The sequence below is a fragment of the Aureococcus anophagefferens genome (assembly GCF_000186865.1).
Source record: "Aureococcus anophagefferens unplaced genomic scaffold AURANscaffold_18, whole genome shotgun sequence".
Taxonomy (NCBI): Eukaryota; class Pelagophyceae; order Pelagomonadales; family Pelagomonadaceae; genus Aureococcus; species Aureococcus anophagefferens.
In genome coordinates, this window is record NW_008705578.1 from 740,178 (window position 1) to 763,961 (window position 23,784).

At 73.2% G+C, this 23,784-nt stretch overlaps 7 protein-coding genes across 7 annotated transcripts; 4 read left to right on the plus strand and 3 right to left on the minus strand.

Annotated features, from left to right (window-relative positions):
* Window positions 1-312: 312 nt before the first annotated feature.
* AURANDRAFT_65989 (hypothetical protein) lies at window positions 313-4,228 on the plus strand (the record flags this gene model as incomplete). Its single annotated transcript, XM_009041019.1, has 4 exons — window positions 313-422; window positions 529-2,071; window positions 3,775-3,945; window positions 4,001-4,228. 4 exons carry the CDS (start codon window positions 313-315, stop codon window positions 4,226-4,228), a joined length of 2,052 nt encoding a protein of 683 aa, XP_009039267.1.
* Window positions 4,229-4,373: 145 nt separating this feature from the next.
* AURANDRAFT_72096 (expressed protein) lies at window positions 4,374-8,080 on the minus strand (the record flags this gene model as incomplete). Its single annotated transcript, XM_009041034.1, has 1 exon — window positions 4,374-8,080. A coding segment is annotated over one exon (3,648 nt), but the record flags the coding sequence as incomplete, so codon positions are not given.
* Window positions 8,081-8,165: 85 nt separating this feature from the next.
* Window positions 8,166-12,528, plus strand: AURANDRAFT_65991 (hypothetical protein; the record flags this gene model as incomplete). Its single annotated transcript, XM_009041020.1, has 3 exons — window positions 8,166-8,765; window positions 8,974-10,257; window positions 10,495-12,528. 3 exons carry the CDS (start codon window positions 8,166-8,168, stop codon window positions 12,526-12,528), a joined length of 3,918 nt encoding a protein of 1,305 aa, XP_009039268.1.
* Window positions 12,529-12,710: 182 nt separating this feature from the next.
* Window positions 12,711-14,126, plus strand: AURANDRAFT_72097 (expressed protein; the record flags this gene model as incomplete). The annotated part of the gene is made up of 1 exon (XM_009041021.1): window positions 12,711-14,126. A coding segment is annotated over one exon (1,395 nt), but the record flags the coding sequence as incomplete, so codon positions are not given.
* Window positions 14,127-16,319: 2,193 nt separating this feature from the next.
* Window positions 16,320-19,496, plus strand: AURANDRAFT_65993 (hypothetical protein; the record flags this gene model as incomplete). Its single annotated transcript, XM_009041022.1, has 1 exon — window positions 16,320-19,496. One exon carries the CDS (start codon window positions 16,320-16,322, stop codon window positions 19,494-19,496), a length of 3,177 nt encoding a protein of 1,058 aa, XP_009039270.1.
* Window positions 19,497-20,825: 1,329 nt separating this feature from the next.
* Window positions 20,826-21,533, minus strand: AURANDRAFT_65994 (hypothetical protein; the record flags this gene model as incomplete). The annotated part of the gene is made up of 1 exon (XM_009041033.1): window positions 20,826-21,533. The coding sequence occupies one exon, from the start codon at window positions 21,531-21,533 to the stop codon at window positions 20,826-20,828; it is 708 nt and encodes a 235-aa protein (XP_009039281.1).
* Window positions 21,534-21,715: 182 nt separating this feature from the next.
* AURANDRAFT_72098 (hypothetical protein) lies at window positions 21,716-23,350 on the minus strand (the record flags this gene model as incomplete). The annotated part of the gene is made up of 1 exon (XM_009041032.1): window positions 21,716-23,350. One exon carries the CDS (start codon window positions 23,321-23,323, stop codon window positions 21,731-21,733), a length of 1,593 nt encoding a protein of 530 aa, XP_009039280.1.
* Between the last annotated feature and the right edge of the window lie 434 nt (window positions 23,351-23,784).

Sequence of the window (23,784 nt, forward strand, 5' to 3'; positions counted from 1 at the left end):
GGTGCTCGCGACGAGCAGGGCGGCGAGGAGCGTCGTTTTCGGGCCCGCGAGGGCCCGCAGGGGTGCAGAGGGCCTTGCCCGCCCCCCCCGATCCGCCCCGCGGTTCTGAGTGCGCATGCTGCTGAATCAGCCGCGACGGCAAGGTACGCCGAGCGGAGAAGCCGCAGAAGCCGGCCGGAGCGCGAGAGCCACGAGCTGTAGAATTGTAGAATCTTCATCATTTAGGTGAAGGGGGTCTTGCCGGCGGCTAAGGTGAAGTGAGTGAAGTCCGCGGCGTTCCTGCCCATCGTTTCATTGGCCCCACTCGCAGCGATGTTGTTAACAATCTTCTTGGCGCTCGCGCCGCGGGCGGCGCTGGCCGTGACCTGCGATGCCTGCGGCGAGTCGGCGACCTACACGGAGACGCTGAGCTGGATGAACGGGTACCAGCGACGGCGCATTGCCGCCGCGGGCTGCCCCAACCACTACTCGTACCCCCCCGCGTCCCCGACGCCCGAAGCGGCGCGCGACCGCCCCTCGGCGTCGCAGGTACTGTTCCGGCAAGGACATCCGCGGCTGCGGCGGCAACTACGGCGAGGGCACGGAGACGAAGGCCGACGTGCTCGACCTGGAGTTCGACGTGCCCGCCATCCCCGTCATCGCCAGCACCGTCGAAGACTTCGAGTGCTCCATGGGCGCGATCGGCATCGCGCTCAACGGCGTGCAGTTCTACGGCGGCGCCGTGGAGCGGACCGACGACGACGACCCGGGCTGCGAGCTGCTGGACGTGAGCTCGACGCGCGGCGAGTGGATGGGCTTCGACTTTTGCAGCGGCCACACGGGCGGCGCGAACGGCTTCAACCCGTACCACTACCACTTCCCGCCGAGCTGCCTCCTGGACCAGGCGGGCGCGCGCGCGCGCGGCGCGAACCACCGCGAGACGACGAGCGTGAGCCACAGCCCCCAGATCGGCTGGGCCCTCGACGGCTTCCCCGTCTACGGCCCGCGCGGCGCGAACGGCACGGAGATGGAGCACGCGGCGAACGGCTGCGTCGGGTCGCACTGCCTCGACTTCTGCAGCGGCCGCGAGGAGGCGCTCCCGGGCGTCGACGACTTCCTCTACCGCTACTACGTGACCGGCCCGACGTCGGACCTCTACTCGCTCCCGTCGGACCCGAAGCCGCCCGCGTCGGACTACCCGTTCACGTTCCGGTGCTACCGGGGCTGCGTCTGGTCGGACCTCGTCTCCGAGACGAACCGCTGCACCCGGGGCAGCGCGGGCGTCGCGGACGACTACGTGCCCCGCAAGGCCGTCGGCTACACGGACAAGTACGTCTCCGCGGAGGCGACGGCCTACTGGTACGCGCAGAACGGCGACGACGCGATGGCGCCGCTCTGCGCGTCCGAGCCGACGGCCGCGCCGACGACGGCGACCTGGGCGCCGACGACGGAAGCGCACCTGAAGATCTGCGCGACGGAGACGGCGGGCCAGCGCGGCACCTGCGAGGCCGCCGGCGGCGTGTGCTACACCGCGGAGGCCCACTGCGTCGGCGACGGCGGCGCGTTCCTCGCGAACCGGTGCGGCGCGGACTGCGGCTGCTGCGTCAAGCAGCCGTCGCCGGCCCCGACGCCGGCCCCGACGCCCGCGCCGTCGCCCGCGCCGACCACGGCCGCGCCGTCGATCGACCCGGCGTGCCCGCTCGTCGCGGACGCGCAGGCGTCGCGCTGCGCGGACCGCGGCGGCGAGTGCTACGCGTCGAACCACACGTGCGAGGCGGGCCGCGGCGGCGTCTTCCTCGCGAACCTGTGCGGCGACGGCGCGGCCGACGCCGACGAGCCCTGCGGCTGCTGCGTGAGGATGCCGTCGGCCGCGCCGACGTGGGCGCGCGCGGCCGCGTCGGCCGCTCTGGCGGACGACGAGGACCCGGGCACGGCGGGCTTCAATTCGCTCTACGTCATTCTCGTCCTCACCTTCATGTCGCTCGTCATCTTTTCCCTCGCGGCCGTCGGCAAGTTCCAGTACGACAAGCTCAAGGCCCTCGAGCACAAGACCGAGCGCCACCGCATGAGCACTCGGACCCGGACCGAGATGGTCGCCGCCCCGGCCGTGGTCTAGAGAGCGTGCCCGCGCGCGCCCCAAGTCCCCCCCGCGCCGCGTTTTCCCTTTTACAGCGTGCGGAGCAGCGGCCGGTGGACGTCGAGCATGGCCAGGAGGTCCGCCGCGGGCCGCGGCGCGGCGCCGCGGACCTCGTCGCCGACCACGCGCGGGCTCGAGTTGATGCCGTGCTCGACGTGGAAGAAGAGGCCGACGTCGTCGTCGACGGCGTGGACGGCGGCAGCCTCCGCGGCGACGTCCTCGCCCAGTTCGATGCGCGGGAACTCGAAGAGCGCGCCCGTCGTCTTCATGCGCCGCGAGTGCAGGAACGATTCGCCGCGCGTCATCTTGCCCGAGGGCCGGACGCGCTCGATGCGGTCGCACCACGTCAAATAGTTGTACCACCCGTTCAGGGACACCATGTCGCCGCCGCAGTGCCGGAGGTGCGGGAGGAGGACTTCGAGGTAGCGCGGGCCGTACCTACGACGCGCGGCGGTGCGCGGACGGGCGTCGCGAACGACGCACAGGTTATCGTCGTCGAAGTGCGCGACGACGTCGCCCTTCGCGAGCTTCACCAACTCGGTGCGCTTCTCGCCGAGCGTGAGCGCGTCGTCGGCCGTGTGGACGTAGCGCACGCGCGCGTCGGAGAGCACGTCCGGCGCGTCGAAGGCCGGCGACCGCGGGCCGCCCGTGTCCAAGACGACCATCTCCAGATTCGGGTAGCGCTGGGCCCGGAAGGACGCGAGCGTGAGCGCGTGGTAGGCGTGGCGCTTCGGGTACGTCGGCACGACGACGGACACGAGCGGGAGCTCCGCGGGGTCCTCGTCCTCGTGAACGGTACCGAACATGTGGAACGTCGGCGTCTCGAGGAGGCAGCGGCCCGTCGACGCGCGGCAGCAGGCCTCGCGCTCCTTCGCCGCGATCTCCCGCTGGCGGCGCGCCGTCTCCGCGGGCGGCGCCGCGGCCATGCCCGGCGGAGGCTCCGCGAAGCCCCACTTCAGGTACCTACGACGTCGCGGCCGTCGAGGTCGTCGGCTACGGTGCGGGCGACGCGGACGATACTCGTCCATGTTTCGCGGTTCGCGGAACCGAAGGTCGGCGCGGAGCGCGAGCTCGTCGCGTCCCGCGTCGCGCCGAGGTGGCTCAGCTGCGATGCATCTCGGTGCCTCCGCTACGTCGCGTCTCGGCGCCTCTGCCGCCTCGCGTTTTGGCAGCTCTGCTGCCTCGCGTCTGGGCGCGTCGCCTGCGCTTTGCAACCAGCCCTGCGCGGCAATCGATGGATCGCCTTCTTGACGCGCACGCAAGAAGGCCTTGAAACTCGACATGAACCTCGATGGGCTGCCTAGAGGCCTCACATCGTCTTTTGACAGCACAGAAGTGAAGCCAGCGTGTCCCGCAACATCCTCAACCGCCGCCGAGCATCTCCCGGACTTCCTCGAAGCGGCGGCCTCGCACTCGCGCCATGCGCGGAATCCAAAGCAACGACAGACAATGCCCCACGCCTTCGCCGTGCCGCAGCCGGTCGTCGTCGCCGCGCAGCAGCCGATCGGCCTGCCGCGCAACATTCCAGCGTCGCCATCAGGCAAAGGGCCAACACGCATTCCGTAGGTCCCTGGGGCAGCCCGAAGCAGCCGCAGCGCTGTGGACTGGCCATCGAGGCCGTGAAGCTGCTCGCTCGTCAGCATCGCTGCGTGTCGCAGGTGATCTGCGCGCACTCGGCCGAAGCCGCGGCCCTGGGCGTCGGCGTCGGCGAGGCGAGCGGCGGCGCGGCCGCGCGCCGCGCGGCCGTCACGCTGTGGCGGTGCGCCCGGGAGGGGCTCAGCTTCGAGGCCCAGCGGGCGTGCCGCTTCCTCCACGCGCACGGCGTGCCGGTCCGCTCGCGCGGCGTCCCTGGCCCGACATCGGCGCCCCACCGCGCGGCCGTAGGTGTCGTACGTGCTCCTCGCCGCGACGGAGGCGGGCGCGCGCGCGGTCGTCGGCGCGTCGCTCCGCGCGTCGGCGGACATGGCGCCCCTCGAGGCCCTGCGGGCGAACGCCGCCTTCGTCTGGCGCGAGGCGACGCGCCGGCCCGACCTCTGGAGCCCGCCGGAGGCGACGGCGCGGCGCGTCGACGCGACCTGCCTCGCGCTCGCCCGCAAGGCCGCGGCGCACTAGGCCGGCGCCCGACCCGCTCCGCGCGTTTGGAACGCGCGTCGACGCCCCATATTAACAGAAACCTGCACAGCGACCCTACTTCGAGGCGGCTTGAATCATGATCGAGGCGGATTCCGCGGATCCAGGTTGGCTCACCCGAACGGCTCAGACGAGTTCCCCTACTTGAGGCGCCCCGCGCGCGAGGGCCGCGGGGGCGAGGGGCTCCGGTTCGCGCGGGACACCGTCGACGCGAAGGAGTCGGCGTCGCCGTCCTTCTCCGGCGCGAGGTCCGCGCCGAGGCGCAGGCGCGCCATCCAGAGCGTGTCCGCGAAGGCCCGCGACGCGATCTCGACGTCCGCGAGGTTCGCCTCGCACATGCGCGCCGCGACCTCCACGGAGTCGCCGAGGGACTCGTTCTCGTCGACGTCCTCGTCGAGCTCGAAGCGCATGGCTTCCAGCGCGCGCTCGCCGTCGTCCTTCTCGTCGAAGTAGTCCTCCGTCGCCTCCGCGGACCGGTTGTCGCCGACGCGGCGCATCTCCTCGAGCGCCGCGCGCCGCGCGGTCGGGTCGCGGATGTCGTTGAGGAAGGCCTCCTCCGTGCGCTCGTCGCGGGGGAGGCGCGCGGCCGTGCCCCGGATGTCGCAGAGCTCGTGCCAGCGCTTGAAGAGGAACGTCGCGTCCTGCCGGTCGACGTCGGCGAGCTTGCAGTGGTCCTGGACGAGCTCCTCGAACTCGGCGTAGGAGAAGACGCCCCGGGGCGAGTACTCGTCGGCGTGGATCAGCGCGTCGGCCCGGCGGAACGCGCGGCGCGCGAGCTTGGTCTGCGACTCGCGCGTCGCCCGCCACGCGACGACGGTGCGCCGCATGAGGCGCAGCGCGGGCCGCAGCGCCGTCTCCAGCGCCTCGGGCGACCGGTCGTGGCGCGCGCGCTTCTCCAGGGGCCAGCACCTGACGAGGCGCTCGAGGACGGCGTCGAGCGGGACAGCCGACTCGAAGCGCATCGCCGCCTTCGCGGTCGAGCCGTCGTTTTTCGGCGGCGCGCGGCCCGGCGACAGCGTGGGGCCCGTGCGCGGCGTCGCGCGGCGGGCCGAGAACATGTGCATGGCCGCGGCCGCGCGCGCCGTGTGGTCGCCGCCGCCGCGGCCGTGGTGGCGCGCGAGGCGCTCGGAGACGTCGCCGTGGCCCAGGACCGCGTCCCGCAGGATCTCGTCGTAGTAGGCCCGGGGCGCCTTGGCCCGCAGCGACCGGAAGGCGACGCGGATGCCCGCGAAGACGTCCGCGACGCGGACGAGCGGCTCCTCGAACGCGTCGTCCAAAAGCTCCTTGAAGTCCTCGGACGTGCCGACGCAGCTCAGGATGAGCTCCGTGAAGAACTGGACGACCCCTTCGCGATCGTCGACGTTCTGGTTGAAGGACCGCCGGCCGCCGCCGCGGTCCTTGTTCTTGCGCTTCTTGGGCTTGGGCTTCTTCGCCTCGCCCGCGCCGTCGGCCTTGGCCGGCGAGGACCCGCGCGGCGGGCTCGCGGCGGAGCCGCGGAGGTCCGCCGTCGACGCCGCGAAGGCCTCGCCGGCCTCCTCCTCCTTCAATTTCAGGCCGTACAAAAGCGCGAAGACGCGGAGCCGCGGGTGGAGCTCGTCGGGCGGCGTCTGCTCGACGCACTTCTCGACGGCCCGGCGGAACTTCGTCGCCAGGGCGCGGACGCCGTAGCGCCGTAGTAGGTAGTCCATGAAGTAGGGCCGCAGGTGCTGGAAGGGCTGGTGGAGCACGCGGTCCTCGGCGTCCTGGCGCACCTTCTCGACGAGCGCGTCGCTCGCGAGCTCGAGGCACTGGTCCACGTCGAGCTCGGCGCGGTCCTTGATCTGGTGCGTCCGCCGCGCCGCGGGCCCGCTGTGCCCGGACCCGAAGGGCCGGTGCTTCGCCGTGATGGAGCCGCCGAATTTCTTTGCGGCGGCGTCGCGGCGCCGGTCGCGCTCCCGGCGGCCCTTGCGCTCGTCGCCCCGCCGCTCCCAGGCCGCCAACGGCCCGCCGCCGGGGAGCTCCGTCTGCGCGTCCCGGGACGCTTGCAGGAAGCGGCTGTCGCAGGCGTTGCGGAGCCGCAGGGCTTGCAGCGTCGAGCTCCCGACCTCGCGCGTGTTCCGGAGCTTGTTCTTCTTCGCCCAGTTGAAGGCCGGGTTGTCCTTGTAGTCGAAGTCGGCGGCGAAGGGCGTCGCGAGCGCCGCGATGCGGCCGCCGCCCTCGCCGCCGCCGCCCGCGACCATGGACTGGCGGATCGCCGTCGCCCGGACGATGGACGGCCGCCGCGGCGCGCCGTCGAGGGCGCCGGCGAGATTCAGGTTGAGGCCCAAGGTCTTCTTCCGCTCGATCTGCGCCGCGGAGTTGCCCGGCGCCGGCGCGGCCCGCGCGCGGTTCGCGAAGGACACGCGCGCGCGGCCGACGACCTTGTCGACGTGCTTCTTCCGCGACGACTTGGCGGCCTTCTCGACCTTCTCCTTCTCGAGCGTCAGCTCCTGGCCCAGGACCTCGCGCTGCGCCTCGAGCTCCCGGTTCGTCTCCAACAGCGCGTCGTAGGCCTCGTTGAGCTCCTCGCGCTTCTCCTGCTCCGCGTCGAGGAGGTCGACGATGTCGAGGCGGTACTGCTCGACCTCGCGCGCGCGCACGCACTCCGCCGCGAAGCGCGTCCAGAGCGCGAAGTAGCGCGGCGCGAGCCGCGCGGCCGCGCGGCGCCGGGAGAGCCGCGCCTGGACGCGGTCGCGCCGGAACCGCGTGCTCCACGCGCGGAAGCTCACCTTGAGGCGGAAGTGGACGTTGCTGTCGAGGAGCTGGGCCACGAGCTTCGTCTTCTTCTGGACGGCCTCGCGCATGGCCACGCCCTCGTCGCGCTCGTGGACGACGTGGCCTAAACGCCGCTGCTCCTGGACGGCCGTGCGCCACATCTCGTACCAGGGCACCATGTAGACGAGGTCCGTGCCCTTGGCCGGCGGCTCGTCGACGGCCCCGTCGCCGGAGGCGCCGTCGGCGAGCGCCGACGGGTCCGTGCGCGGCGGGAAGACGCAGCGCATGACGTTGCGCGCGACGAGGTTCATCAACCCCTCGAAGCGGCCGAACTGCTTCGCGATGCTCAGGAGCACGTCGCAGGTGACGATCGCGAGGTTGCGCGGCGGCACGTACTCGCCGCCGAGGCGCAGCGTCTCCGTCGTCGTCGCCGCCTCGCGCAGCTTCACCTCCGCGGAGAGGAAGTCGGACGCGAAGACGGTCTGCTCGCTGTTGTAGGACTTGATCCACCGCGCGAGCGTGCGGTCCAGCGGCGCCTGGTCGTCGTCGAGGGGCTTCGGCTTCGTCCGCGGCCGCCAGCCGTGCATGACCTCGCGCTTCCGGCCCGGCTGGTCCTCGCGGCGCACGCCGAGCTCGCGCTTCGCCGGCGGCGACCGCGACCGCGCGCTGCCGCTCCGCGCGCTCCGGCCGCTCCGCCGCGACCCGCCGGACGCGACGGACGCGCCGCCGCTCGGCGACCCGCCGAAGGGCAGGCGCGACGGCGTCTGCGCCGACGGCGCCGTCCTCGGGCGGGAGCTCGGGGACGCCGGGTCGATGGGCATGAGCCACCCGACGGTGCGCGGCAGCTTGTCCTCGGCCTGGTTCGCCGGCGACGACGCGAAGGGCGCGCTCGCCGGGCGGAGCCGCATGCCCTTCATGGCTCGACGCCGGCCGAGAACGGCGCCGCTGCGGGGCTGCCCCAAAAGCGCTGTCAACTGAGATTGGGAGGTGCAATTCCAGTGTTCGTCTGACCTCCCGTACTTGCAGCTGCAAGGAGGCTAACATTTGCCGTGCTTGAATCGGGAATGCAGCCCTGCATGAGCGCGCATGGGCTAAGGATGGACAGGTCCTGGGATTACCATCATACGTGACCCGGCTTATCCCTGATTCCGGCCAGTGCCGCTGCGCACGTTGCCCGCCGCCACCCATGGCAGCCGACGAGCCGCGCTGGGAGAAGCCGCAGGCCGCGACGTTCGCGTGCAAGTTCGACGTCGTGCTGTCGCAGCCCCAGCGAGACCGCGCGCCGGTCCAGGACGCCGTGCAGGCGCTCCTCGTGGGCGAGGCCCACTTCGTGCGCGCCCTCGTCTCCGGGTCGACGGCGCTGTCGGCGTCCGCCGGCGAGGCGCTGGACAAGGCCATCGGCGTCGCGGACGCGCAGCGCGCGGGCGGCGTCCACCGCGTGCCGCTCGTCGGCGGCCTTCTCGGCTGGGTCGTGGCGCCGCTCGCCGCGCGGCTGCCCTACGCGTCGGCCGCGCGGCGCCGCGAGGTCGACGAGGGCACGGCCTGCGCGGCGCTCCTGCGGCTCTACCGGGGCGCGCTGCGGTGCGCGAACGGCGCGCTCGTGACGGGCGCGCTGGACCTGCGGCGGTCCTACGTGCTGTTTCTCGGCGTGGGCAAGGACGACGGCGACCCGGAGGCCGTCGCGGCGGGCCTGGCGCGCTGGGGCCGGGGCGCCTTCGCCGCGTTCCTCGAGTTCGCGCCCGCGGCGGCGCGCGCGGCGTTCGCGGTGGCGACGGCGTCGCTCGCGGTGACCTGCGTGGAATTCAAATCTTCAACCCGACTTCAATGTGCGCATATGCGACAGTTTCGACGCAAGCTCTTCGGCTGTGCTTCGAGAACTCGACGAGAGCAATCGATTCGTCCAAAGATCAGCCGAATCGACTTCGATGTGATCGAGCGAGAGAATTCTGAAGTTTGGTCGGGACCACCCAAACCGGTGGTCGAATTCCACACAGGCGGTGACGGACGGCGACGAGGGCCTCCGCCAGCTCAACGCCGTGCACCGGAGCCCGCGGTCGCTGGCGCGGCGCCACGCCGCTTTAGGCGTCGCCCTCTTCCACGTGGCCATGAGCCGGCGCCACGAGGACGCGGGCGAGGACGCGCTGCGGGACGCGTACCTGGACGAGGGCCTCCACGTGCTCCGGGACGAGCTCCGGCGCATGCCGGACAACGCGGCGGCGCACTGGGCCGCGTCCCACGCCGTGCGGCGCAAGGGCGACCGCGCGTCGGCGCTCGCGCACCTCGGCGCCGTGTCGCGGCTCGCGGCCGCGGGCGTCGAGGGCGACGGCGACGGCGGGCGGCGGCCGAGCCTCGACGGGGGGGCGGGCCGCGTCGCGTACCGGCCGCGCCTCGACCACGCCATGCTCCTCTGCGGCGACCTGCGCTTCGAGGAGGCGCGGACCGCGCTCGCGCCGCTCGTCGCGGCCGAGAGCGACTACGGCGCCAAGTGCATGGCGCTGTCGTGGATCGCCGCGGTGTGTAGTTGTCTGGACGACGTCGACGGCGCGAGGGACGCCTACGCCGCCCTGCTGAAACACCCGGACAAGGGCCGCGTCGACGCCGTCCTCGCGCGGCGCGCGCGGGTCGCGTCGACGCGGTCGAGCGCGATGCTCGCCAAGCTCGCGCTGCCCGAGCTGCTGCTCATGATGGGGCACCTGGCGCACTACGCGCGGGACGACCCGCACCTGCTCGATCTCCTCGATCTGTATCGCCCCGTGCAGCACGCCGCCGAGGCGCGCTACGAGCCGTCGAAGAAGAACGACCGGCCGCGCGAGGAGCTCGCGGCCGCGTGCCTCTGCGAGGGCGCGCTCCTCCAGTGCTGCCGCGTCGACGACGCGCGCTGCGAGGACCTGCTCGCGCGCGCGGCGGAGCTCGGGGACGCGCGGGGGCTCGAGGACCCCTTCCACCGGCCCTTCGCGCACTACGAGCTCGGGCTGCTGTATCGCCGGACGGGCGACGAGGACCGCGCGGTCCGCCACCTCCGGAAGGCGCGCGACGCGGCGCCGGGCTTCTCCTTCGACAAGGCCCTGTCCATGCGCGCCCAGTTCCCCCTCGAGGCCATCCTCAAGGACCGGGAGCTCCGCGCCGCGTCGCCCCTCGACGCCGCGCCGCCCGCGCCGCGCCTCGCCGCGGCGCCGCCGGACGAGCCCGCGGACGCGCCGCCGGCCGACGGCGACGAGAAGGACGACGACGACGACGGCCTCGACATCGACGAGGACGACGGCCGGGCCTACGCCTCCGTCTAGCAGGGGAAGGGGGTCATTGTACATAGCTGTGTCTGGAGACGTGTGGGACACGGCTCTCTCGGCTTCAGCTCGGTGTAGTTGACCTCTCGACGGCGTGCGATGACGCGTCTCGCGCTGCTGCTCGCCGTGCTCGCGACGACGCATGCCTTCGCGCCTCACCGACGCGCGCACGCGTCTCTCCTCCGCGCGGCGACGGCGGACCTCGACGCGCTGAGCTATCGCGAGCTCCAGGCGGCCTGCAAGGCGGCGAAGCTGCCGGCCAAGGGCGCCGCGGCCGTGCTCCGCGAGCGGCTCCGGGACGCGGCGCCCGAGGATGCGGCGCCGAAGGCGGTGGACGTCGCCGTCGCGGCGGGCGCGGCGGTGGACGTCGACGCCGCGGTCGCGGCCGACGACGACGACGCCGTCTTCGCCGCGCTCCTCGGCGACGCGGACGCGGGCGTCGCCGCCGCGGCGCCCGACGACGACGACGACGATTTCTTCGCGGCGCTGCTCGCCGGCGGCGACGACGAGGACTACGTCGCGGCGGCGCTCGCGACGGCCGCGGACGCCGCCGTCGACGGCGTCGCGGACGCGCGGCGCGCGCTCTCGGCCGAGGCGCGGAGCGGCTCCGCGAGCCGCATCCGCGCGGCCTGGGCGCGCTTCGCCGATGCCTGCGATGGGAGTGACGAGGCGCCGAGCGAGGGCGACGCGTGCCTCGCGCTGCGGCCCTACGGCGCGAGCGGCGCGTGCGACGAGGCCCGGGCCGTGCTCGAGGACGTCGAGCGCCTGGGCCGTAACGGGACGGCGCGCGAGTGGCATTTAGCGTTGGAGGCCTTCTCGCGCGCGAAGCGGCCCGCCGACGCGGACCGGTTCCTGGGCGCCGCGCGGCTCCGGGGCGCGTTCCCGGCGCGGCCCGACGGCCGGCTCTATCGGCAGGTGCTCAAGCACTGCGTCGGCGCGGCGAACTGGCGGCGGGCGCTCCACGTGCTCGAGGACATGGAGGCGCAGAAGGTCGACGACGAGGATCTGTCCGTGGACGCGCGGGACTGGAATTTGGGAGTGTTCGCGGCGGAGCGGTTGGCCGTCGACGGCGCGAAGCGGGCCGCGACGAGGCGCGGGGCCAAGCGGGCGGTCAAGGAGGGCGACGCCGCGGCGCCGGGGCGCATCCTCGCGGCCATGGCGGCCCACGGCCACGCGCCGGAGCTCAAGGCCCTCGGCGCGGCCGTGAACGCGGCGCGGCACGCCGCGCGGCCGGATCTCGCGCTCGCGCGGCTGTCGGAGCTCCGCGCGGCGGCGGCGGGGTCGACGCCGGCGCCCTGGGAGCCGGACTACCGCGCGGACGGAGTGGTCGCCGCTTTGGACGCCGTGAAGCGGGCCGCGGCGGCGCTCGACGGCGACGCGAGGGCGAGCGAGGCGACGCGCGACTCCTACGCGGCCGCGGCCGTCGCCGTGCTCGAGCAGTTCGCGCGCGACGACGACGGCGGCGAGGGCCCCGCGCGGCGCGCGGATAGCCGCGGGTCCGACGCGCGCGCGGCGGCGTTCGAGCGCGCGTACGTGACGGCCGCGGCGGCGTGCGCGCGCGCGAGGCGGCCCGACGGCGCGCACGCGGCGATGATGGTCTGCAAGCGGCGCGCGGCCCAGGGCACGGGCGACTGGCCGTCGATCCAGCTCTACAACGCGGTGCTCGACGCGTACGAGGCCGCGGGGAGAGGCGACGCCGCGATCGCGCTGCTGGACCAGCTCCAGGCCGACGGCGTGCCCGTCGACGCCGTGACCTACAACATCTGCCTGCGGGTCTGCGCCAAGGCCGGGGACCTGACCAAGGCGACGTCGCTCCTCGACGAGATGTCCAGGGAGGTCGACGAGGCCGCGCGGCCCGACGTCTTCTCCTACACGACGGTCATCCGCGCGTGCTGCGCGCCCGCGCGCGGCGGCCGCCGGCGGCGGCACACCCGCGACGACGGCGAGGGCACGGCGGCGGCGGCGCTCGACGTGCTCGACCGCTGCGTCGCCGACGCGCGCGTCGACCCGAACGAGGTCACGTTCCGCACCGCGCTCCGCGCGTGCGTCGGCCACCCGGACGACGACCCGCCGCCCTTCGCGCGCGCCATCCTCGGCCTCGACGTCCTCGCGCGCATGAACCGCGCGGGCTACCGCCGGAGCGACCTCGACGGCGCGACGCTCGGCCGCCTCGCCAAGGCCGCCGTCTCCGCGCGGTCCACGGACACGCTCCACGACGACCGCTACTTCGCCGCGCGCGCCTTCGACCTCCTGCCCGCGGAGTAAGGCCTCGTCGTTGTAGGCCTCACAGGCTGTCGAGTGGGCTGCCCGCAGCCGGCGCCGCTGTGCGCGGGCGGCGTCGAGCGGCGCGTCCTCAGCGCGTCCTGGGCATCTCCTGGGCGCGTCGATCAACCCCGGCCACCCAGACGGCGCTCGCGAGCTCCGCGATTCGAGGTGGCGCCATAAACGCCCGCATCCTCGGCTGCCGCGTGCACAAAAATGGACCTCCTGAGCGGAAGCTCTCTCGAGAAGAGCAACGAAGATTTTCTGAACAACCTGCAACAGGCGCAGCCCGCGGCGCCGAAGCCGGCGATGATGGCGCCGCCGCAGGCGCCCAACCCCTACCAGATGCCCATGGCGCCGAACCCCTACGGCGCGCCCATGGCGCCGATGCCCATGGCGCCGAACCCCTACGGCATGCCCATGGCGCCGAACCCCTACGGCGCGGCGCCGCCGGCGGCGATGGCGCCGAACCCGTACGGCGCGCAGCCGAACCTCCTCGGCATGCCCGCGGCCGCGGCGCCCGCGCCGGTCTACGCGCCGCCGGCGCCCGCGCCGGTCTACGCGCCGCCGCCGCCGGCGCCCGCGCCGGTCTACGCGTCGCCGCCGCCGCCCGCGCCGAGCGACCCGCGGCTCGCGGCGTACGCGCCCGCGGGCGCGTCGCCGTCGCCGCTCGACGTCTTCGCGTCCGCGCCCGCGGCGCCCGTCGACGAGGCGCCGGCGGCGTCCCTCGGCGACGCGCTCGACGGCATCGGCGACTTCGTGAGCGGCGGCGGCGACGCCGAGGAGGACGACGCGGACGGCGGCGGCGAGGTCGCGCTCCAGGCGCAGATCGCCGAGGCCGGGTCGGGCGACCTCGAGCGCTACACCGTCGCCTTCGAGTCCGAGGTGAAGCTGGGCATGCTCCTCGAGCGGCGCCACTCCTTCACGCCCGGCGACTCGCAGGAGAACCGGCCGGAGCTCACCGTCGTGACGATGGTCATCGACGGCGGCGCCGCGGAGCGCAAGGGCGTCGTCGTCGGGTCGAAGCTGCTGGTGATCAACGGCGTCGACGCGACGAAGCTCCCGTACGCCAAGTGCCTCGACATGGTCAAGACGCTGCCCCGGCCGCTGACGCTCGTGCTCGAGCGGTCGCGCGCGTCCGTCGACACGGCCAAGGGCTGGTGCCTCGTCCGCAAGTCCGCGGGCACCGTCGCGCCGTCGAAGATGTCGGCCTGGAAGCGCATGTACTTCGTGGTCGGGGGCGCCGTCGCGAAGCGCCACGTGCTCCAGCTCTACGCGACGAAGGCGCAGTACGAGGACATCGTCGTCCGCATGTTCCAGGGCCAGCCGCTCACGGGCTTCAAGTACAAGGCCTACGCGCTCACGCACGCCTTCAAGTGCTCCAACATCCAGTCGAAGCAGTACGCCGGCGAGCACACGCCCCTCAAGTTCTTCTGCCTCCGCAACCCCTACAGCCGCACCAAGACCATGAAGCTCGCGTCCGACAACCCGTCCGTCGTCACCGCGCTCCACACGCACTGCATGCGCTTCGCGACCAAGGGCTAGGGCGCGGCTCGCCCCGGGGCCGGCGCTCCCCGTAGTTAACTCACCTGTTCATCAGTCCCACGCCTGGCGGAGGCGGTAGCGCGGGAGCTCGTCGACGCGCGCCGCGGCCGCGGCGTCGAGCCGGCACCGGACGCGCGACGCCGGAAGGGCCGCCGGCGCGAGCGCGACGACGGTCTGCCAGGACGAGCGCCGGGGCTCGCCGCCGGGGCCGCGCGCGCGCACGGCGACGTCGTCGGAGAGCCGGAGCGCGGGCCACATCGCGACGCCCGAGCACGTCCGGGCGACGCGGGCCGCGACCGTCGCCGCCGGCGCGCCGCCGGCGAAGGGCGCGAGGAAGCCGCCGGGCGCGAGCGCGGGCTCGAGCTCCCGCGCGGCGGCCTCGACGCGGTCGGCGTCGACGGTCCACGCCGCCTCGGGGCCCCGGAGCCAGCCCCGCGGCGCCGCGTCGTCGAGCAGCCGCGCGCAGTCGACGAATTCCAAAGTCTGCGGCGCCGCGAGCAGCTTCAGCGCGCGGTCCCGGCAGCTGCAGCGCATGGGCGCCGCGCGCGCGACGCGACGCCAGTCGAGGTCCGGCGTCAGCGCGTGCGGCGCGTAGACCGCCGGCGCGCCCACCGTGGTTATTGTTGCCGGGATCCAGGACCGCGGGTCCGCGGGACGCTTCGCGAAGCGCGCCGCGGCGTCGCGGAGCGCGACGCGCAACCCCTCCTCGGTCGCAACGGCGCCGACGATCTCCGAGACGACGACGTCGACGCGCTCGGGCCTACCAAGTGACCATCGTTTCCCCGGTCGAACTCTCCCGAAAATAGTCGCGGCCGCGGGACGCTGGCTCGGGCAGCGACACGGCCGTCGAGTAGCCCTCGAGGACGACGATCTGGTGCTCCCGCAGCCGGCCGGCGCGCTCCTCGCGCCGCACGGTCTCGCGCGCGCGCGCGGCGGCGGCCGTGTCGCCCTCGACGGCGTAGACCCGCGCCGCGCCGTATTTCGCCGCGAAGCGCGCGAGCAGCGCGAAGGGCCCCGTGCCGAGGTCGAGCACGACCGCGCCGCGCGCGCCGCGCAGCCGGTCGCGGATCGCGCGCTCGTAGAGCGGCGTCCGGTTCTCGTCGCGCGTCATCGCGTCGTAGGCCGCCGGCTCGAAGCCGATGCTCCAGCCCGACTCCGGCGCGTCCTCGAAGTAGTCGACGACGGGCCCGTTGAAATCGAGGTCCGTCGCGTAGTGGACGTCCGTCGGCAGCCAGGATGAGGTGTGCGTGAGCGCGTCGCAGCCGACGACGACGAGGATGCAGAGGATAGCTCTTCTCGTTGCCAAGCTCCTCGTGCCCACACACGGTGACATCTCGATCGAGAAGCCACTCGAAGACGATCCTCTCGAAGCCATCCTCAAACCGTCCGAAAGTGTGAATTAGGCAACTCATCAACATTGATCACGGGTCTTCAAGTTCCTTTCAACAACAATTAATTAACCCACGTCGTCCTCGTCGAGCACGCCGATCGCGACCTCCAGCAGCCCGAAAGCCACCGCCGCCGACAGCCCGGCGCGCGCGCCCGTCGTCGCGAAGCGGCGCGCGAGCGCCGACGGCCGGAGGTCCGCGCCGTCGATCCAGCCCTTTCCGCGCTTGTACACGGTCTGCAGGGGGAAGCGGACGGCGTGGCAGGCGATGCCCGCCGTTCCGCCGGCCGTCGCGCCGCCCGCGGCCGCGGCCAGCGTGCCGCGCCGCTCCCGCGGCGCGAGGTGCGAGTAGACGCCGAAGAAACACGCGTACGACGCGGAGTCGCGGACGACGACCATGGGCTGCCTGAACCCTTCAAAGGCGTCGAGCCGCCCGGAACGCTGGTAGCCGACGAGGGGCGACGTCGCCAGCGCGTGCGCGGCGCCGGCGACCGCGCCCGCGGCCCAGTCCGAGTACGCGTCGGGCAGCCCGTGGAACGCGTGCAGCCGCTTCGCGACGTCGTAGGACCCGAAGAGCACGCCGCCGCCGAAGCAGTGGCCCGCCGTCGTGATGCTCCAGGACGCGACGCGCGGTCCGAGGCCGGGGGGGTTGTTGCCCAGCTGCTTCGCCAGCTTGTCCCGCTTGAGCTCCTTTGGTCGAAAGAGGTTGAGCGGCCGCGCCGCCTTGAGCTTGATGAGTATGCTCTTCATCGACGTCGTCGCGAGCCCGCGGGCGCTGCCCGCGGCTACCATATCCGCTACCTCGCCGTCCTTGCTGGACGCAGGCGCCATAAGTAACTGCAAGATGTCTGTTGAAGCCAAGATGCCGAGGGGCTGCCCTTGGCGCAGCGCGATGCGCGCGCTCGTCGTAGCGCTCGTCGCGCACGCGTGCCGCGCGCAACGCTGCCGCACGCCGCCGGACGGCGCCGCGTTCGCGCGGGCGGCGCGCTGGTCGCTGCAGAACGGCACGTCGTGCTTCGGCGTCGCACCCCGCGACCTCTGGGCCTGCGAGGAGGCGGTCCAGAGAGCGCTCGACCCCACAAACCTCCCACCCGAGGACGGCTGCGCCGTCGCCGGCCCGAAGACGACGGCCCTGCGCACGGGCAGCCGCGACACGGTGCCGAACGCGCAGACCTGGTCGTCGCTGCGCTGGGCGAGCTACGAGGGGCGCGCGTTCGTCGTCCACGACCCGGCCGCGGCCCTCTTCCGCGGCGCGGTCTGCGATGCGCCGGGCGCGTGCCGCGACGGCGCGCCGCCGCGGATCCTCGGCGCGAGCAAGTGGGGCCTCTTCTGGCACGACGGCGCGGACGCGACGGCGGCGGCGGCGACCGCGGAGCCCTACGAGCGCCGGCGCTGCGACCGCGCGTTCGGCGAGCGGACCTACGTCCTCAACATCCTCACCTGGCAGGTCGGCCACCTCATCCTCGACATCCTCGAGCCGCTCTACCACGCGCTGGCCCGCGACGGCGGCGGCGCGCCGGACCCGGCGCGGACCCGTCTGATCTTCGACGTCGCGAACGAGGACGAGCGCGCGGTCCTGGGCGACAACATCGCGCGCACGGTCTACGGCGAGACGCCCTACGCGCTCCTGCGGCGCTTCACGGCGCACCCGATCCACACGCGCGCCGCGCTCGACGGGCTCGAGGGGCGGTCGTGCTTCGCCGCCGTACACGTCGAGCTCGACGTCGCCGAGTCCTACTACGCCCTCGGCCACGACGCCGCCGCGGCCCGCGCGGCGGACCCCGGCGCGCCGCACCCGCGGGCCGTCGCGCCGGAGGAGCGGTCGCGCTACCGCGCCTTCCGCGACTTCCTCGGCGCGCCCGCGGCGGCGCCCGCGGCGGCGCGGCGCGCGGTCGTCTTCGTCCGCCGCGCGTCGACGCGGCGCCTGACGAACTTCGACGCCCTCGCCGGCAGGGCGCGGGCGCGCGCCGACGCCGCGGGCCTCGACTTCGTCGCCGTGGCCCTCGAGGAGCTGCCCTTCGACGAGCAGCGCGCGCTCTTTGCGCGCTGCGCGGTCCTCGTCGCCCAGTACGGCAGCGCGCTGCACAACGTCATCTTCCTCCCGCCCGGGGCCGCCGTCGTGCTCCTGCCCATGCCCAAGTGGTGCGGCGAGGCCTGGCACTTCGAGCGGCAGGCCGCGCTCAGCGGCGCGTCGTCCGTGACCGTCTGCGCGGGCGCGGGCGCGGACGACGGCGCGCGGTTCCGCTGGGCGCACCGCGCCTGGCTCCAGGGGCCCTGGGCGACGAAGGACGCGGACTTCGCCGTCGACGCGGACCGCTTCGACGCGGGGGTCGCGGCGGCGCTCGGCGCCGTCGGGGGGCCGCCGGCGAGCGCCACCGTCGCCGCGGACGATGAAAACGTCCATCGCTGCCCGACGCGGACGGCCCTCGCGACGCCGCGCGTCCACGTGAGCGACGTCGTCATCGAGGCCGCGCCCGACGGCGCGAACGCGCTCGTGAAGCTCGTCGCCGAGGTCGTCCTGCGCGACGCGGGCGCGGCCGAGGAGGACCGGTCCGCGTTTTTTGAACTTCTCGACGCGGACGCGCTCGAGCTCTGCGTCGCGGAGGTCGACGCGTTGGACGCCGCCGCGTGCTTCCGCGCGAGCGCCTTCAACGAGTTCTCCACGCTCGACGTGACCGTGCCCTGGGGCGAGCGTCTCGCGGTCGCGGTCTGGCTGCGGGGCGCCGGGGGCGCCGCCGCGGACGTCGACCTCCGCCGGCGCCTGCTCCAGCAGGGGCTGCCGGCGGTGCGCACGCACGTCACGTTGGACGTCGACGGCGCCTACGGCGGCCTCGGGGTGTCGACGGTCACGCACAAGCAGGCGCCCGCGCCGCACCGCGCGCCGCCGCCGGCCGCGGCCGCGGGCGCCGGCACGTTCGAGGTCCGCGACTGGCGCCTCTTCGCCGAGACCTGCGACGTGCTGGAGGTGCCCGTGCAGATCGACGGCCGGCCCGTGGTCCTGGCGGGGACGCTGGGCCACGCGACGGCGCTCCAGGGCGAGCTGTCCGCGTTCTGCGGCGAACACGCGCTCAACCCCGCGGCGTGCGCGGCCCTCGACGTCGAGGTGCGGCGGCGCGTCGCGCGGCTCGCGGCGGCGAAGCGCCGGGGCCTGCCCGCGGTCCAGCGCCTGCCGACGGCGCGCCGGCCGTTCCTGTTCCTCCACCACGAGAAGACGGCGGGCTCGTCGCTGCGGCGCCACGTCGTCGACGCCGCGCGCGCGCGCGGCCTGGCCTTCTACGTGCCCTGCTACGACGCCGCGGGCACCTACTGGGAGGACTACCGCTGCTACGCCTTCGACGTCGCGAACGCGTCCGCGGCCAACGGCGGGCCGAACGCCGAGCTCGCGGTGCTCGCGGGCCACTTCGAGTGGGGCGTCTGGGACGACCTCGAGTCCTACGACGCGGCGGCGCCGCCGCCCTGCTTCACCATGGTGCGCCACCCCGTGGACCGCGCCGTGTCGCTCTACTACGAGCGCGTCTACCAGCGCGACGACATCGGCGGCGCGCGCGTCAACGACCTGCCGCTCGGCGAGTTCGAGTGGCTCCTGCGGGCCTTCAAGGGCTCGGCCTTCAGCCGCTACCGCGACGAGGGCTTCTGCGACGCCATGTGCAAGAACACGCTGGGCCTGAGCCTCCACCGCGGCCGCCTGCCCGAGGACGTCGACGCGCGCCGCGCCGCGGAGCCCGCGCTCTTCGCGGCCTACGAGGCCGACCTCGACGCGGGCCTCGCCGTCGACCGCCTGCGCCACTGCGTCGTCGGCCTCCAGGACGACTGGGCCGGGTCGAAGCGGTCCCTGGCCCACTGGTTCCCCTGGATCGCCAGCATCGACGACGCGCGGCGCAACGCGGGCCTCGGCGCGGCGGCCGAGACGCGCGACACGCTCCGGCCCGACCTCCGCGCGGCCCTCGAGGCCTGCAACGCCTGCGACCTCGCGCTCTACGACGCCGCCGCGGAGCGCCACGCGGCCCAGCTGCGCTACCTCGACGGGCTGGGTTCGTAACTCGCCTAACACACTTCATGTGCGCGGCAGGGCGCGGAGCCCTCGCGCTTCGTTTCGAATTGAGGGCGGGGGGAGGGGGGTTCTGAAGTGGCGCTGCACCTGGGAACTAGGAGACCGCGCGCGCGCGTGTTGACAATCCACATGACATTCTGCGAATGTCCTTGGAACCGACTGCTCGGCCCTTCGGCCTTTGTCAGAGTTGGATGACGCTGAATTCCGCGTGCGCGCACGGGCCGCACTTGTACGTCGGGGTGCAGCCGCACGAACCTGCGAGCTGACCCAGGTCTTGGAGCGCGCCGAGGCCTTCGAGCGCCCGCGCGAGGACGCCCTTCTCGTCGGCCATGTGGGAGGTGAGCACGGCCAGGGCGCGGCCGGCGCGCGCGCGCGCGCCGTAGGTGCCGCTTCGCAGCAGCTCGATGAGGGGCGGGATCGCGCCGGCCCCGGCCAGCGCGAGCCGGACGTCGGGGCTGGAGCACGCGAGGTTGCCCAGGGCCCAGGCGACCATCTCCTTGACGAGGGCGCTGCCGCTCCGCTCGAGGTCGACGAGCGCATCGATGGCGCCCATGCCCATGATGATAGCCGCGGTGTCGTCGTCCCACGCCATGTTCGCCAGCGCGGCCGCGGCCATCGCCTGGCAGAGGTCGCTGCCGTCGTCTTCGACCACCGCGAGCAACAACGTCTCGACGCCGCTGGCCTCGGCGATTATTCGCCGGAGGCATGGGTTGACCGCGAGGTTCGTGAGCGCCCAGCAGGCCTGCTCCTTGGCACCGACGCCGCCATGCTCGACGAGGTCGACGAGGAGCGGCACGGACCCCGCCGCAGCGATCACCGCCTTGTTGCAGTCGTCGACTGCGAAGAGCACCAGCGCTCGCGCGGCGGCCTCCTGCGCCTCGTCGTTGCCGACGTCGCGCAGCAGCGTCAGAGCGACACCGAGGTTCATAACTTGACGAAGCCACAAGACTTCCTGGCTGGCGGGGCAGCTACCAGAATCTGATTGCACGTGGATTGCCATTCACTTGTGGTTTCAAGAGAGAGCTGGTTTATTGAAGTTCATGCTAAAGTAAGACTCTTCTAGGAGACTGTTTGACGTTCTCAACATGCTTAACGCTCACCAGTTCTCAGACCTATGACAGGTTTTGACCCCTGGGCCATTACCTACTCTCCGGGACACTCGCGGGGGCCAGGGGGCACCTCACGCGAGCCGGCGCAGCCCACCCAGGGAAGTTCCAGACAAACTTGGGGCATCTTCACCATCGACCTTAAAATCCCCCCCCGCCGGGGTCCGAGTCCCAGGCGGCGTGCGCACGTTTTACTACTCGGGCACCTCGCCTACGCGCCGGGCGGCCGCGCCATCGTCGCGCGCCGGTACCGGTTGCCGCCGCCCTTGGCGGCGCGGGACATGGCGACGGCGACGCGGGACCGGGGCTCGGCGAGGTCGGAGACGTGGTCGTCTTCGCCGGGCCACGCGTCCGGGACGCCCCACTGCGAGCGGATGAAGGCGTAGATCGGGTCGCAGTCGCGCGTCCAGTCGCAGCTCGGGGTCGCGCGGCAGAGCGCCTTGTCCAGGGGCTCGAGGTGGAGCAGCGTCGACCGCGCGACGCCGTCGTCGAGGTCGACCTTGATCTCGTCGCGGCCGTGCGCGATGTTCGGGTACTTGGCGTAGAGGCGCCGCACGGACGTCCACATGCGCTTTAACTGCGCTCGGTTCTCGTCGGCGCGCGCCGCGTCGGGGATGCCCCGCACGCCCAGCGCGAGGTCCTCCTTGGGACGCAATTTCCGCCGGAGCCACTCGTCCGCGAGCTCGTCGCGCGTGGGGTCGGAGACACCCGCCTGTTTCGCCTCGGCCTCGAGGGCCCGCGTGTACCAGGACAGGGCGTCGAGGAGCGTCTCCGGCTTCGTCGCGTTGATGCGGTCCAGCGTGAGGTCGTACTCCTTGTGGAAGCGCGCCTCGCGCTCGTCCTCGAGCTGCTCGAAGTGCTCCTTCTGGTGCTTGTAGAGCGCGAAGGCGAAGGCCGTGCTCCCGACGCAGACATTCATAAAACCCGCCTCGCCCGTCGTCAGGCTCTGGAGGAAGGCGCGCAATCGAGCCATCGGCTTTGTGGCCCGGGGCAGCCTTCCCCTGGAGGCGAATTCGACATGCGAGCCCACGATGCTGTTCAACAAGCCAACGTTTTACTTCAACGACACGGCGCACGAGCGGATAATTCACGGTGCATCTTCAACAAGCCAGCGTGTTACTTCGACGACGCCCAGCGGCCGGCGCAGGCCGGGCAGAGCCACTCGGCGGTCTCGGGCACGCGGTCCAACGGCGGGTCGAGGCAGAACGTGTGGAGGGGCACGTTGCAGAGGTCGCAGAGGAGCAGGTCCGCGTCCTTCGCGTCCGTCGCGTCCTCGCAGACCGCGCAGACGACGTCCGCGTCGAGGTGCGCGCGGCTCGCGTAGCGGCGCATGCCCGCGCCGTTGTTGCGGTACTTCTCGAACTCGCAGAGGCAGTGCTCGACGTTCTTGAGCGTGAGGCGCTTGCCCGCGAAGAACGCGAAGTCGAGGCCGAGGCTCCTGAAGGCGTCGCGCTGGACGCTCGCCAAGAGCTTCGCGAGGTCGAGCTCGTCGATGGGGTGGACCTTGCCGAAGCAGCGCGCGAGGCCCCGCTTCGCGCCGGGGCCGAGCATGACCCAGTCGTCCTCCGTCGCGGCGGCGTCCAAGACGTCGGACTCGAAGAGGTCGCAGACGACCTGCCACGCGAGGAAGGGGCCGACGTTGTTCAGCGTGCGCAGCTTCTTGAAGACGGCCTCGACGTCGCCCCGCAGCGCGAAGACCTCCGCGCCGAGCGCGCCGAGCCGCGCGCGGACGTCGCCCATCGTCGCCAGGTAGCGCTCGAGGCCCATCGTCTGGTGCGCGTTGGAGAAGATGGGCCCCCGCGCGTGCGCGTCGCGGAGGAAGGCGGCGAAGGCGTTCCAGGACTTGGGCTCCGGCGACGGGATGCCGCCGCCGGGCCGCCAGGCCGACGCGAAGGTCTCGATCTTGTTCAGGAGCCGATACGCGAGGCTCTCCCAGAGCGCGTCCTTGAACGCGGCCTCCGGCGCCTCGGCGGCGCCGCGCTTCGCGGCGCGCGACCGCTTCCGCTGCTCCACGCAGCGGCGGAAGTAGATCGTGCCCCGGTCGAGCTCGCGGTAGTTGTTGCAGAAGACGTACTCGCGCAGCAGGCCGTCGTCCGTCCACGGCGGGTCGCCGCCCGTCGCGCGCTTCCGCCAGATCTCCTGGCGCTCGTGCACGAAGGCGAAGAAGGCCGCGACGTCCTCGGCGGCGCCGCCGCGCCCCCGCGGCAGCAGGGGCCGCACCGCGTCGCCGCGCGCCGCGCGCCGCGCGGCCGCCGCGGGGTCGTCGTCGGTCTTCCGCTTCTTCGGGTTCGGCGCGTCGGCCCAGGGCGCGTGCGCCTCGCCGTCGTTCGCGTCGTCCCAGGCGACGCGGTTGTAGCGCACGCCCCGCTCGATGGTGCCGTCGTCGTAGGCCACGCAGCACCGCCACGCGCCGACGGCGCCGGCCTTGACGCGGTAGACCGCGCCGCCGAAGCGCTTCGACGTCCAGGTCACGCTCGCGCGCGCCGGCGGCGTCACGGGCGCGCCGCGCTCGCCGTCGAGCCACGCGCGCAGCGCGCGGCCGTCGAGCGGCGCATCCTCGGCGCCGAGCGCGCGCAGCGTCGCCAGCGGCGTCCAGAAGAGGTAGTTGTTCTTGCCGGAGCCGGCGCTCACGAGGAATTCGTCGTCGCCTCGGCTATCTTCGAGGTAGCATCGCCGCGTGCCCTCGGCGTCGACGTGGACGACCTTCATCGCACGGTCGAGAGGCGAGTGCCAGTGGACAAGATCAGCGGCGCGCGGCGAGGCTCAGAGAGCGGTGGCTTATCCAGGGAGGTTCAGAGAGCTCGGCCGCTCGGCTCTGCCGCAAGAGCGCCGCCGCCGCCCACTCGCGCCGCCGCGCGCGCCGCTTCTGAGCGCTCCGAGACGCGCATCGCTCGCCGCAGTGCTCGCGCCGTTGCGCTCGTCGCGCTTGGCTCATGGCCGCCCAGGAAGCGCGCGCCGCGCCGCCCGCGGCGCCGACGCCGACGCCCGCGCTGGCGCCGGCGCCCGCGCCCGCCGCCGCGCCGCCGCCGCGCGTCCCCTTCGGCACGGGGCCGAAGGAGAGAATAGAGGGCCTGTACGAGGACCCGGCCTCCAAACCGGCGCTCGAAGCGCGCATCGCGATGATCAAGCCGAACGGCAACGATCCCCCGGAGGCGGAGCGGCGCGTCTCC